This window comes from Argiope bruennichi, chromosome X1 (genome assembly GCF_947563725.1).
Source record: "Argiope bruennichi chromosome X1, qqArgBrue1.1, whole genome shotgun sequence".
NCBI classification, from domain to species: domain Eukaryota; kingdom Metazoa; phylum Arthropoda; class Arachnida; order Araneae; family Araneidae; genus Argiope; species Argiope bruennichi.
In genome coordinates this window covers 66271570-66287050 of record NC_079162.1, presented here as the reverse complement: position 1 = coordinate 66287050, position 15481 = coordinate 66271570, and the positions used below count along the sequence as shown (strand labels likewise).

The 15481-nt window shown below is 28.6% G+C and overlaps 1 protein-coding gene across 1 annotated transcript; it reads left to right on the top strand.

Annotated features, from left to right (window-relative positions):
• Positions 1–3796: 3796 nt before the first annotated feature.
• LOC129958709 (uncharacterized) lies at positions 3797–14728 on the top strand. The gene is made up of 2 exons (XM_056071359.1): positions 3797–3912; positions 8649–14728. Exon 2 carries the CDS (start codon positions 9011–9013, stop codon positions 10475–10477), a length of 1467 nt encoding a protein of 488 aa, XP_055927334.1. The 5' UTR covers positions 3797–3912; positions 8649–9010; the 3' UTR covers positions 10478–14728.
• Positions 14729–15481: the final 753 nt, after the last annotated feature.

The following is a 15481-nucleotide window of genomic DNA, read 5'->3' as shown; positions in this document are numbered from 1 at the left end:
CAACTTAAGAGTATTATATTTGAAGTTGGTGTTGTATTTGTTTGGTTCGGTTGTCTGGATGCTCAATAAATGTGAAAGTCAGGCATCACTCGGGATCTTGCTGGATTATGACATTCATCCTTTTTTAACCTCATTATGGATATTAGGGCTAAATGAATAGGTTTTGCTGACCTATTTAAGTAATAAAATTTATGTAAAAATGAAACCTAGAGCATGATTCAAAATTATTTTTACAAGAACACTAAGTATTTCTAAGTTAAACTTTTTAAAAATTAAAAATCAAGCAGCCATTCTTCCTAGCATCATTTCTTGATAAATGCTCTGAAATTAATATGATTCCATATGTAATATTACCGGCAAACTGTAGGTAGGTTTCGGTGGTATATTCTCCTTTTAAACATTTCCATAATTTTCATCTTTGAATTTGGAAAATTCATATTCATGAAAAATTGAAATAGAATTCTTTAAATTGTCAGCAATTTCCTAATGTTTAGATCAATTTCATTCTTAGTTTTTTTTTTTTTTTTTTTTTTCTTTCTTTCTTGGATGTATTTTATTTCAGTCCTGATTTGCTGATTAACTGATGTAATTTTTATAGTATTGCAGATGTATGTAACTTCACTATATAAGAAAAAAATAATTAAAAAAAGCCGATAGGTGGCGTTTCTTATATATGTGAAAGAAAAGACACGCAAATAACAAAAATAATGGTACCAAACTTTTTATTATAGCAATATGTGTTCCATATGCCCACCACCACAGGTGATTACACATTGCAGGCTCGTCACAAATCCAGCAACGGCAGGGTGCAGCATGTCCGGCTGTATACAAGACAGCTCTTGGCGCATTACATTTTTTAATTGAGAAAGACTGGATGGATGGGATCACTTCACCTGGGATTTTAAAATTCCCTATAACCAAAAGTTTGCTGTTGTGATCTAGAGACCGAGAACGCAATAGAAACTTAGCTTCTACCACCTTCCCGTGTACTACTAGTCCCTGCAGCTGATTATGACGCTAATGTTTCCATTTCGGCTACAACGAGCGACGAACGTGTCTGCCTTAGACTTGGTCGTCCTGACCTTACACGATCCTCCAGTTTCCTCAAATCACTCAACTTCATTGGTGAAGCTTTTTGAGGCCTGCTACTATTAAAACCCTTTTTCAGTCTTCACATTTTTCTGAAGTCGGAATTTACACAGTGAAGCAGTCGCTGATTGCTGGTTCATGTAAAACACCATGACCAACAAAACTTTATCTTTCTCACTCAGCATCCCGTTCATTTACATGACATGCAACGGAAAACTGGTTCTGAATCAAGAGCGTAAGAATTTATAATCGTCTGTCTCATTTGCATATTTCCAACTAAGTCGTTCATAAAAGATCCATCCGCCGGCTCTTTTTTAAAATTTTTTTTTTATCTTAAAAAAATATCCAGCGACCAATCAGTTCTAAATCTACAAACTTTTATTATTATTATTAGTTTGGTTATTTTTTCGGGTTTTAAGAATTTTTAAAGTTTTTACGGACTTTTTGCCCACTCTGTATAATGATATTTTAAAATCTGTATTGAATCTTGATCAATTTCCTAATTTTTATTTTAAATTAGCCCATATTCACTTCATTTTAAAATGATCTCTTAATTTCTGATCCAATTCCCACTTTTTTATTTAATTAATTCAACATATGCTCTGTAAAACTGCTGAATGCAGCAGGTTCTCACGCTCCGAGTGAAGGGATAAAAATCCTTAATGTTTACGACATTCTTTTAAAGATATCTATATTTCCCTTTCCCAAGTCTACACATGTCAAAGATAAAAATCTCATGGTAAAACCACTGAAGGGAAAAAATTTTGTCTCTTATTTATCTATATCCTGTAAGACACCGATTTATTAAACGTTTTCTATGAAACATGGCTAAAAATTTTACAACAGACATTTTTAAAAAATGCAGAATTTATTTTTATATATAAGAATGTTAATTTGAAGGTATTTTAGTTTTGATAATCAATATTTTATAATTAATGGAATTTATGATTTTATTAATATAGTTTATGGGCGTTTCTTTTATTAAAACTTTCTCTGAAAAAATAAAATCGCAATAAAAATACTGTGTAGACAATACAATCTAGAATATACATGACTAACAATCGAAAGGCCGGTTACAACTCTTTTTTAGCAATTTATCTTCCTTTACTTTCAGAAATTTCAATTCCATTTTTTTTTTTTTTTTTTAATCTTTAGTTTTAGATTGATTGAGACTCGGTAAACATTGCTGTTATTTGCTTGAACTGACTTTTTTGCAAATTTATGAGATTATATTTTTGAGTCTAATGATTTCAGTTCTTTTTTATATACCTCTAGAACACTTTGTAGAAGAGGGAGAGGGGGGAGCAGAAAAAACTTTATTTTAATAGGTTATTTATTTAACTTCATTTCAATTAAAATATTTTAAAGAAAATCAGCTTATAGTAAAAAGAATAAATAAATATTTTAAATGCAAACATTATAATTCATTTCCCGTTAAATTCTAAAATCCACGAAATTTTAACAAACGAAGCATTTTTTTTTCACCACATTGCCAACAATAATATTGATGATATGTAAACAAAAGTATTGATATATACGTAATGCCAGCATTTAGATTTTCTGTTAGATATTTTTTTAAAAAAATATTTACAATTGGATGAAATTCTGTGCATCGTTTCCAAGATGTTTTTTAAAAATCCATGAAGAGAAATTTATCATTGGCAATTTATTAAAAATATTCCTTTTATTTTCAGAGCTTGAAAATAAGCCATAAATCTGTTTTTAAAAAATTGGATAGCCCTGGTGTTGCTTTACAACGGGACGTTAATATAACTTAACTAAACTTAAAAAATTGGACAATCATTCAGAGCACAGGGATTCTCATGCTAACTAGGCACAGAAAATTTAATTATTCGAATATCAAACCGTTTCAATCGTGGAAATTTAGTAATTATGGCGTTTATATCCAGTTAAAAATATCACATATGAAATTTGTTTGAAGCATTGAATATCTGCAGACACTTGTTTAAAAAAACAAATAAACATTTTTTCTGTGGAGAAATCTTGTTTTCGTACAATGAGACAAACCGCGCATTGCTTAAAGCAATAGGATCGGGAGAGCTGCTCGGACCTGACTGTTTGTGAAATGGGAAACTCTCTGCATGTGATCAATAGGTCTCGTCGCCGGCCACAACTATTTGTGGGAGGAATCTACAGAGCGCCAAATCACATATAAGATGAGGGGTGTGCTCGTCTTTGTTTGTCTGTTCGTATTCGTGCTCTTCAAGAAAGATCGGTTGAAATAGTTACCAAACAAAATATGTATACACTTTGTCAGTGTGAATCATTACTTTAAATAATTCAAAATTATGAAGTTCCTCTATTTTAACAACCTAAAATATTATACTATAAAAATGATTTTATATAATTTGAAAATACAAAATAATATTAGTAATAATAAAATAAATGACATGAATTTTTTCCGTATAATTTTTCTACTTCTAATTAAATAAGAATTAAGAATATTTAGTAAATTAAAAAATATATATTTTATTTCTGAAATCAAACTCAAGTCTTTTGCATTGTTGTTCCTAATATTCCAACCGATCTTCTTTTTTTTTATAATGATGATGATTTAGTTAAAAGTTTAAAAAGCTTTAAGCTAAAAGCAAAGGGCTAAAATCAGTAAGCAAAAAATAAAAGGTCAAGAAGCAATATATTAACAAAATATTTTGAAATCTACTCGATATCCTTTGATGTTATTAACTGCAACCATCCGGTATTGAAATGACAAGAGCCTTTTTTTGTTGCTTACCGATTATAGCTGGTGTATGTTACCATTTTCAAGTCAATTTTGGAGATATTATTGAACGTCACTTTGAGGTTAGTAAATAAGCATTTATATCAATTATACATCATAGAACAATTATGCATCATTTAATCGATATATGCTTTATTTTATTCCTGAAGAAAATTAGCCGGCCTTTCCCATAAAGGAGCTTGGGTACAAGGCAGCCATTTGGGGTCCTAAATTTTTTGTAAAAAAAAAAATTTAAAGCACGAACATGTATTACTGTTTTATGTTTATTTAATGCGCGATTTTGTTTTTGTTAGCAATTACTTCAAAAAAATTACGATTTTTTTTTTCACTTTCGTTTTTGATGCATTTAAACGTTCTACACATTTGCTTCACCGAAGACAATGATTTATTAATTTTATATTGCTGAAAGTGCGTTCAGCACTATTTATAGCAACGGCAAGAAAAGTTATAAGACGGTTAATACATTTAGGAATAATTCATTATAATTATTATTTAGTATGTATTGTGCGTTATTTAGATTCCTTTTATTCGAAATAAAACCAGTTTGTAAACTAAATTCCTGCATTAGATTTTCATCTACATCTTTGTTAAAAAAAATTTTTAACAAAGTTTTTGAAAATTTTTTATTTTATGTATTACTAAATTAATGATTGAAGTAATTAATGTAGAAAAGGGGTGAATTAATTTGAAATATTTTTAAATCTATCCCCTACCTGTATAATAACAACATTATTTACAATTTATAAAAAATAGCATCTAAATTCTTCTACCAGGTTTTCTATAACTTTATCTGCTATTTCAAATGTTATCTTTTTCAAATTATGTGGTATCACTTTTGCTTTGTCTAAAAACGTGTTTAATTTTGATCTTAAAAATTGAATTTCAGTTTTAAGTTTATCGACTAAATTAAATCCAGTCAATCAGAAACAATTGTTTGTGGTCAAAATATTCTACTGATAGTGTTAATTTTGGACAGTATTACAAACCATGCTATTAAACATAAAATAAATGGCATTTCTTGTACTGAATCCAACAGGGCTTGTAGCTTCAGAAAATGTTGTATTATCGGTATTTTCATCAATAATTTCTTCTAGGGCATTACAATTTTTTTCAAACTATATATACATTTCTTTAACCGAATCTATTTTGACTTCCAACAAGTGTTGCATTATGGTTTAAAAGTAATGTTTGAATGTTTTTGCAGAATTTCCCATTGCTTTGTTGATGCAGAAAATGATCAATGTAAATGTTGTAATATCCCTCCCTCCCTCCCTCAAAAAAAATACTATTTATATTGTTGAATATATATAATATATTCAAATTAATATCACAAATCGCAAATTAGTATATTAAAAGAATGTGATAGGCAAGGTACATAAATTGCATGTGGGTTTAGAGTAACTGTTGTTATATGCTTGTCCTCTACAATTCATAATATTTAAATCAAGCACACTTAATGTTTTCAAGAGTTTGCTAGTTCTTCTCCAGTTACTTCAACAACCCCCTATAAATGACTCATTTATAGTTTCTTCGAAGTGAAATTTTGCATACCTAATAATGACTAAAATTTGTTCCTTATGTAAAATATTAGGACTGCAATCCATTTGGATACTATAGTATTGTCTTTAATTTAGTTAGTTAAAAACTTCACTAATGTAGAACTAATCTGTGTTAAATGACATACAATTCTATTTTTCAAATTTTTATTCTGTTTATATGATCCATTAGCACAGAGTTGTATTTAATTAATAATTTGATTAAACTTAAAAAAATTCCATTGTTAGGGGTTCCTATTATTACATGGGTTCCTCGAAGTGGAAGATTATTACATTCTAAAAATAGAATCATGTTTAAAATTTTTTGAACAAATAATTTAAATCATTCCATTTCTTTATTTATAGTAACTTGATTTGTTTTATTAATAGTTGAACATAAATTTAGTCATTTTAGTAATTATTACCAAGCAATAAATGAATTAAAGTAACAAACAAAATGCTTATGATCTTGAATTATATTTGACAGCTATCTTCAATATTTATAGCCACCTATAAATCGTGTAGATTTTTTATTTCCTTTTCTTTTGGTAAATAGTACATACAACAAAAACAAAATATCGACTTTTGTGTTTTTTGAAATATTAACCAGATGCTAAACTGGGTTTAATCATTTGGCATTTTCCTGAAAGTAGTACATAGAGAAAAATGATCTATATTCAGCATTCTTCACAAAACCACCTTTGTGTTGTACAGGTCTGGTTTTAACATAACATTCTAAACTTATCAATTGTAATACTTGACCATAAACCTGGATGACTTATATTCACTTGATCATATTTGTTATTGTCATTATTTTCTGATTCAATCACACTTGTATAAACATACAATTCTTCTACAAATTTCATAGTTTCTAAATTTCCATTACAAGATTGTGTAGTTGGTTCGGAACTTTCTTGTCCGATTGAAGCTTGAATTGTAACTTCTGAAGTCGAAGCCATTTTTTTGCCACAATTACTTCATAGAAAGAAAACATCTACTTGTGATCTCTTGAAATAACTTTTTTGTCTTTTTTGACACTCAGAGGATTATTTCCTTGCCATGGGCATGATTAGACCTAACAATATTAAACATGTTATAGTATGAATTTTCAAAATACTATAGGCAATGTAACTTAGTAGGTGAGGTAAATGACCCTAAATCTGCTTACAATATGTTGCAAACTTACAATAGACTTTATTATATTTGTAAACTTCATATATTTCCAAACTGTTGATTTTTCCAATTAAATTTCTTCTCTCTTCTTTCCATTGTGCTATTATTGTTCAGAATACTATTTTAGTTCTTGATCACGTTGGGGCCCCAGTACATAAAATCCCCCGGCACTGTGAAGAATTTTTTTTTTATTACATTGAATTGAATTTATGAATTTTTTTATGGTCAATTATTTTAGTAAAAAAGCATATTCTATTTTTATTTAAGGTATTCATTCTTCTCTTTAGTAATAATATTTGGTATATATAGTTAAGTTTATATAATGTGGTTTATTTCAGCTTTTTGTTAAAAATGTTTGAGTTTTCCAAAAAACTTAATGATGTATAAAAAAAATCATATACTTGGAAAAGCAAGCTTGAGGGATTATCTAATCAGTTATAATGATTAAACTATAAATTAAGGACTGAATGAACTTTTCATTGTGATCATCATTTTCTACAAAAATATGTGGAACTGTATTTGTAAAATAATTTAAGTGAGATGAGATGTGAGCTCATTGCAGATTTAATGCTATCATTCTGGGAAAGACATATTTATCATAGAGAGAAAAATTGTGGGAGAAAAAAAATACAATTTACTATTTAAGGTAATTTTGATGCTGTGTTGTGACAATTTATGTATTATTGTTTTTGGGTTATGAATATAATCAAGATGTGCAGTATTAATAGGCATGCAGCTCACATGTCAAAATAGAGCAAAAATCCTGTTAGAAATTCAATTTGCTATTATTTATTACCAATAAAAGCTTCACAGGTAATTAAATTTTTAAAAAAGCTTTCTCATACTGTAAACTCCATTTAAAATTTCAAAATGATATTAATTTTTTTACTTGCATCAGAATTTGAAGAATCACCTTTCAGCTGATAATTGATTGATCAAAATTAGACTGTTAATTATACATCATCTGATTACAATGATAATAAAAATGTACTTATTCTGTTTAATGCGATTTATATGATTTAAAGTTTATTTGGCAGATAAAATATCTATGTGATTAACTTAAAATATTCAGCAACGAGTTAAAAAAAATTTTCTTAACAATCGTAATACTTTCTCTTTATATTTGAAATATACAAAAGTAAAAATATGCCTTACAGAATTAGTGTATGAATATGAATATTGAAGTACTACAATATGAATGTGCAGCCACTATACAGCCATGTGAATGAATCGTTCATTTTAACCTCTTATCTGTTGTGCTAGTTTGTAGCATTATTGTTTCATGCTAAGTTTTTATGTTGGAATTCAATACAAAAGTTATGCTTTATGGAATCAATCTTGAATTTTTAGGTGGGAAACTTACAGGGAGAAGGCAAAGATTTTCCCCCATTATTTGCAAAATAATTTAATTTTGTAATTTTATTTGATTTGCTGTACTTACTCTAACTTGTGTCCAAGTATTATTTAAATTTTGAATATTCTTATAGTTTCTTCACTGTGTTTCCTAATGAACTTTAAGATAATTTTTGTCTGTATATTTTGTTGAATGTGAATGGGTTGACTAACTTCTTGCAGTTCAGTATCCTTAGCAAACTTTGTATTATAATAGATTGTGTTAAAAGAAAAGAAAACTGTAGGGTTTTTTTACTATTTTATTTAAAATTAATTAATTTTTTTTTCTCTTTTACATGAATTATTGAAACCAATTTTTGAAGATACCCACACTTAATTTGGTATTTCCACTTAATATTTATTATTTAAGAGCTGCTTATACAGGTATGATATGTAAATCAATACAAAATAATCAATTTGTTAACATCTTTTAAAAGCTCTGTATGTTATCTGATGAAATTGGTGATAAAATATTAAATATAAAACAATAATAAAATTTAGAAGATATTTATCTGCCAAATAAAATCATAATTGTTTACTTCTTTTAATATTGGTAATGTAAATATTCACTTAATTCATAGAGAGAAAGTATTATAAGGAGTACAACTGCTCTTATAATATGATTCTACTGCATTTTAAATGTAATATGAAGTTTTATTTCAAAAAAATCTTTAAAAGTATTTTTTGTTTCTTTGCAGGTAAAGTGTTGGATGCTGTTCCATGCAGAAGATAAAATCTGAGCGAACATTCCAGAATGAATTGACTGTCGTTAAATCAAACTGTATTAATATGTTGACATTGTCTTTTGAATTAAAAAAAAATAAGCATATTGAAAGACAGGAACATATATATCAGAATTTTGTCTTTTGAATTAAAAAAAAAATAAATAAGCATATTGAAAGACAGGAACATATATATCAGATTTTTTCAAATGAGTTTCAGATTAATAATACGTCAAATCAAAAGCTTTACATTAGGATAACGCATAAAAGTTGGCATATATTCATCAATGCAATTGTTCTAAAGTGCATTTACGTTTGTTAGTCTTTTTTATATTATAATGGAGAAACGACTATTTCGAGAGATTTCAGTGCCACTGGAAGAAATTGCTCTTAGGAGTGTTGTTGTCAATCTGTGGAACAATACATTAAATTCATATTGGCTATTCCGAGACAATGTGATTATTGTTGGGGATAAGATTAAACAAAGAATTTTAGAAATGGTGCCGCCATTATTTAAGAATCGGATGATCTCTTTAGTCATGCCCATTGGTGCTGAAATATTAAGTTGGCGAATGTACCATGAAAAAAATTTTCATGGTGTACCTGAAGATATTAGTTCCGATTATTTAAAACATTTACACTGGACAAGTAAGGGCACTATAGATTATAAGAAAACAGCAGAAAAACTTATTGATCTTAAAATGTTTGATGTCACAAAACGCTATGAATTAGCATGTTTACATTGCTTGGAAGATTATATTCCACTTCTCTGGGAAGAAGTCTCCGAAGAGTACAAAAAGCTTCTGAAAGAAGAATTTTATTCTTCTGTAGACATGCAGTTGAAATATTATTGGGCTTACGTTTTGAAAGGAGAAGAATATAAATTCAATTGTATCTTTCAGACGCGATTACCGGGGGAGTTATCCTTTCATCAGTATGCATTCAAAGTTTCAGCAGTGAAAGGCAATAAATCAGCGGCTAAATTTTTTTTTCAAAAACTCTCTACCAGAGAACGAGATTCATCTTTATTATTTACTATCTATTCTGTTTTAAATGAACGGTGTAGATCAGGCAAAAAGCTTCCGGACTTTCCAAAGCAGAATCTCTCTGATGTCTTATGTTACTTGTTGTCTTTGATGAGTCATGAGCAACAGATGCAGGCATTAAAAAATTTTCCTTCCCCCATTTTAGCATGCTTTCTTGATTGGCCATCGAATGATTTTTTCTTGGAAGTCGCTGATGTTATCTGGACCTTTCTTCCTGAAAGAATGTATGCATGTTTGCTAACTTACATGTATAAAGTCATTAGAACAACACATGTCTATAATCCCCTACTGTTTCAGCAATTTTTTAGGCAGAGTCCTCGCAGTTTCAGAAAAGAGTTTGTAGATAAAGAATGTCTATTTGGTTATTTCTTTCCGGAATTTTTCAGTATGCAAGATATTGAAACTATTGAAGTAATTTTCAGAAATATAGATGCTGCTGACAGAGTAAGACTTATCTTTGGTCAACATGTTTTTAAACTTTTGTGCAATTCCATCTTCACAGTCAGATGGCATATGGTTGAAGTGCTTCTTCGAGAAGCCATGCTATCCAAAGAAGATAGGCAGAGACTAAAGAAGAATATTTTGAAATGCATGACAAAAACTCACAAAGGAATGGGAGTCGAAGAGAGAACCCATAAACGGAAATGGTTTTGTGTATTCTTTGATGACGTCTGTGCAAATGCTGCTGGTGAGGAAAACCCGAAAGATGAAACATCTACTGGAGTTAAAAAACTCTGCACTGAAAAGAAAAATAATTAATTGGACTGTAAATTCTTGAACTCGTATTCAAAATCATGGTGGGCACTCTTTTTAGAGCTTCATCTTCAATTAGCTGTTTCTAAAATATATGGGATTGGAAAAACTCCAGACACCTGCATCAACAAAGATCTGGAAAAATTTACAATTTAGGAGTTCATCTCCCTGTTTCCATTATAATTTTAAGAAACTGGACTTCCTTGTGAAACAGAATTTTATCATGATTGAATGCCCATGAATTGGTTTTTCTTGCAACGGTAAATATTGACTATATGGAATTGTAAGATTGCTGTTGCTATTTGAATTCAATGGAACTGCTTCTGACTACTAACTACTTACATTTTACTATTTTCTTGTTGTGCTGGAGATGTCTTAATTACATTTGGATTATATTCTCAAAAGATACAGAAACTTTTTGAATATAGTAGGATTACATGCATTCTACTTTTTTTTTTTTTATAATTGCATTTATAACACTCATTCAGTTACTCAATATTAATTACTGAGATTTATAATACATCATCAGAAGTTATATTGGCTTGAAAAATCGTACATACTAACATTACACTTTGCAAATGGGAAGATTCAGTTATATCAGCCAGTGTTTTAATCCACTGTACATCAGAATGTCACAGTATCATTAATTAATAACAGTTAAATTGACTTGATATTTTTTATTATAATTTTAACCTTTGATGTTAATTGAACTAAATGTTATAGATTATTTTTATTTCAGAAGTTGCTTTTGGATTTCACTTAAGAAATTTTTGAATACAGGTAAGTGGTAAGGACATTTTACATGTTAATGACTATAACTTGTTTTAAAAGTTTTATATTCCCAATTCTTTTAAAGCTCAAATATTGTATATAAATTCTTGCTGAGCAGAAAGCTTGTTTTGTGGGATATTTCATGTTTTTACTTTTCTGAGTCAAGCTTTGATTCTTTTAAAATATATTCTGTTTCTATGTCATGTATGATACCTTTTATTAAAGGTAGATGCACATAGTATCAAATGTCTGAAACTTGCATATTCTGTATTTGTATGTTATTATCGCATGTGCAGTACCACACAAACATTCAATATTACTTTTAAATATATTATTAGATTAGATAAAAGTACTATATACTCTTTTCTTTTAAATTTAAAATATTGTGCATAAATTCTTGCTGAGCAGAAAGCTCAGCTGCTTTGTGGGATATTTTGTGTATTTACTTTTCTGAGCCAAGTTTTGATTTTTTTTTTAAATATATTCTGTTTCTATGGCATGCATGATACCTTTTATTAAAGGTAGATACATATAGTATCAAATGTCTGAAACTTGCATATTCTGTATTTTTATGTTATCGCATGTGCAGTACCCACTCTTAACATTCTATATTATTTATTAGATTAGATAAAAGTACTATATTCCCATTTCTTAAAATGCCCAAATATTGTACATAAATTCTTGCTGAGCAGAATGATTTTTTTGTGGGTTATTTCATGTATTTTCTTTTCTGTGCCAAACTTTGATTTTTTTAAATATATTCTGTTTCTGTGGCATGTATGATACCTTTTATTAAAGGCAGATAGTATCAAATGCCTAAAATTTACATATTCGGTTTTTGTATGTTATTATCGCATGTGCAGTACCCACTCAAACATTCAGTATTACTTTTAAATAGATTATTAGATTAGATAAAAGTATTACATTCCCATTTCTTTTAAAGCTCAGATATTGTACATAAATTCTTGCTGAGCAGAAAGCATGTTTTGTGTGATATTTCATGTATTTACTTTTCTGAGCCAAGCTTTGATCTTTTAAAATATATTGTGTTTCTATGGCATGTATAATAGCTTTTATTAAAGGCAGATGCACATAGTATCAAATGTCTAAAACTTGCATATTCTGTTTTTGTATATTATTATTGTATGTGCAGTATCCACTCAAATATTCAATATTACTTTTAAATAGATTATTAGATTAGATAAAAAAAAAATACTATATGCCCATTTTTTTTAAAGCTCAAATATTATACATAAATTCTTGCTGAGTGGAAAGCTTGTTTTGTGGGATATTTCATGTATTTACTTTTCTGAGTCAAACTGATTCTTTTAAAATATATTCTGTTTCCATGAGATACACCTAGTTTCAAATGTTGAAAACTTACGTATTCTGTATTTGTACGTTATTATCGCATGCACTGGACCCATTCACTTTTAAATAGATAATTAGATTAGATAAAAGTACTATATTCCCATTTCTTTTAAAGCCCAAATATTGTATATAAATTCTTGCCGGGCAGAAAATTTGTTTTGTGAGATATTTCATGTATTTACTTTTCTGAGCCGAGCTCCAATTCTTTTAAAATATATTCTGTTTCCATGAGATGTATGATACCTTTTATTAAAGGCAGATGCAGATAATATCAAATGTCTAACACTTACATATTCTGTTTTTGTATGTTATTATCGCATGTGCAGTACCCACTCAAACATTCTATATTATTTATTAGATTAGATTACTATATTCCCATTTCTTTAAATGCCCAAATATTGTACATAAATTCTTGCTGAGCAGAATGATTTTTTTTGTGGGTTATTTCATGTATTTTCTTTTCTGTGCCATATTTTGATTCATTTAAAATATATTCTGTTTCTGTGGCATGTATGATACCTTTTATTAAAGGCAGATAGTATCAAATGCCTAAAATTTACATATTCTGTTTTTGTATGTTATTATCGCATGTGCAGTATCCACTTTAAAATATTGAATGTTTAACAAATTATTACTTTTTGAAGATAGAAAACAATATCACTTTTTGAATTCCTTATAATGCTTGCATGATACATCTAAATAATAAATTTCAAAATGAAATCTCTCTGACAATAAAAATCTCACTTATAGATGCCATTTGCTAACTTTCAAACTATCTTTTCAATTATATTAGAAGTTACAGGTAAGAATACTCAATTAAGGTATTATAAAATTTCTTTTTGGGCAATGATATTTATGGAAGCTATTATGAAAAAATGTCACTTAATATTTATTTAAATAAAATTTTAAGAAAATCGCTTTGAGAAATACATTTTCACCCTCTAAATAATACATATTTGTATTGAATTTGGATACAGTAGGTCAAACTGTCAAGCATTTGGAGATCCTATACATATTCTCCTTTATCATTACATCCCCCCCCACACACATTTAGTTCCAACTTGAAAATTTAATCAAATTGTTTTACAAACGATGAAAAAAAACTTTTTATATAATTTCAGTGAAAACATTAATAATAATTATGCAGTTTCAAACATTATCTTAATCTAAATGAACCAAACGTAAAGCAATTATAAAATGTAATTTAAATGACATAATTTTTTTTCTGCTTATGTTATTGTCACATTAAAATAAAATTAGGATGATTTTGAGCTTTGCTCTCTTCCTCTAAGAAATTACCATATTTATACAAATACATAAAATATTTTCTGCTTGAATTTTACCCCAAACTCTCTAGATGTGTAGGAATGAAGGTAAGGAATCGGAGCCTCAAACTTCTTGACTATTTGGGAATGTTTAGTTTTTATACCATATTATTACCAATAGAGATGCACCTAAACATATTTAAACATGCATTCCAGGCAGGCAGTGTTCCCTTTCGTATAAAAAGAAAATTGCAAATGTGAGTCAAAAATTCATTGTTTAAAAAGCTACTGAAATTTTTTAATATATTTATTTCTACAATAGTATGTGATAATTCTGTGTTGTATTATCAATATTTTTCAATAAGAAGGCTTTTAAATTTGGCACCCTTTCATTCCTCTTCAATCTCAAACCATTCCCTCTCTGATACTACTGGTAGCAAAAACCTACATTTGAAACAAATTTCTTAATTTTTTTCCCGAACTCTGCTGAAAATACTTTCAATACCTTCACTGTTTTGAGAGAAGATTCAGGTTAAGGGGTTTTCCTATTTTCCACTATATATCCGTATATTTTTGTTTTCAACTAATTTCTATAGGAACTACGGAAATTCCGCTGCTATTGGAGGGTTTACTTCAGAAGCAAGATATTCTATCTGATCTGTTAAAAACTGCATATTTTATTTGTTTATTGCTATTTTTTTTTTTTTTTTTTTTGAATTGATATCCTTACCAGCGAGGCTTTGTCACATTTTTTTCTAACGGTTATAAACTCGCTGATGATATGTAAAACTACATTTAAGATTAATCTTTATTCCTGATAAAATAAAGTGATTTGTGGTTTTTATCATGATTGAAGACTCTATAGCACAACGTCATTTTATACTACACATACATATAATTAAAGCATACAACTTTAAAACCTTCACAAATTCCCCCCCCCCCCTCAAAAAAAATTATGATAGTAATTAAAAACAAAATCATGAAATTACTATTTCACAAATCTTGCATACTTCAAAAAACACATACATTCTACTTTAAAGAATAAAAAAAGAACCATGTCAAATTTTATTTACATTTATGCCTCTTTTTAATCTCTTAGTGTTGCAAGATCATTAAAATAACAAAATTTAACTTCCTTTACCATCTGTGTTTATAAAAGAAATTAGTCCTTCATTATATAATGACATGAGAGTCACTGCCACTTTTTAGTCTGCTCTGGCCACACTAAAAAGTAGCCATCTTAAGTGCCTTTCCTTTGAAAATGGTAGAAAAATCCATCCCACTTGTAAAAAAATTGCTTTGACCATCCAGCTTCACCAGATCACATTCTGGGTTGCATCGGACTTTCTAAGGGAGGCTTAACATCCGATCCCCTTATTATAGATTTTTTGGTGGTCAACAACCTATTGGATCTGATCTGACATTGTCATATCTATTGAGGATAAGCAACAACAACGGAATTTTTGCCGCTTCTTTTTATTATTTAATTTATATGGATTCTAAAAATATTTTTTTCATATATTAATCAACTTGATATTTTGCTAAAATAGAATAAACTCTTAAATTTTTAAATGGCTATAAATGAATTTTAACACAGATCGTC

Excerpts from the sequence above, each read along its gene's own strand:
- LOC129958709 (XM_056071359.1), top strand. The coding sequence starts at position 9,011 with ATGGAGAAACGACTATTTCGAGAGATTTCAGTGCCACTGGAAGAAATT.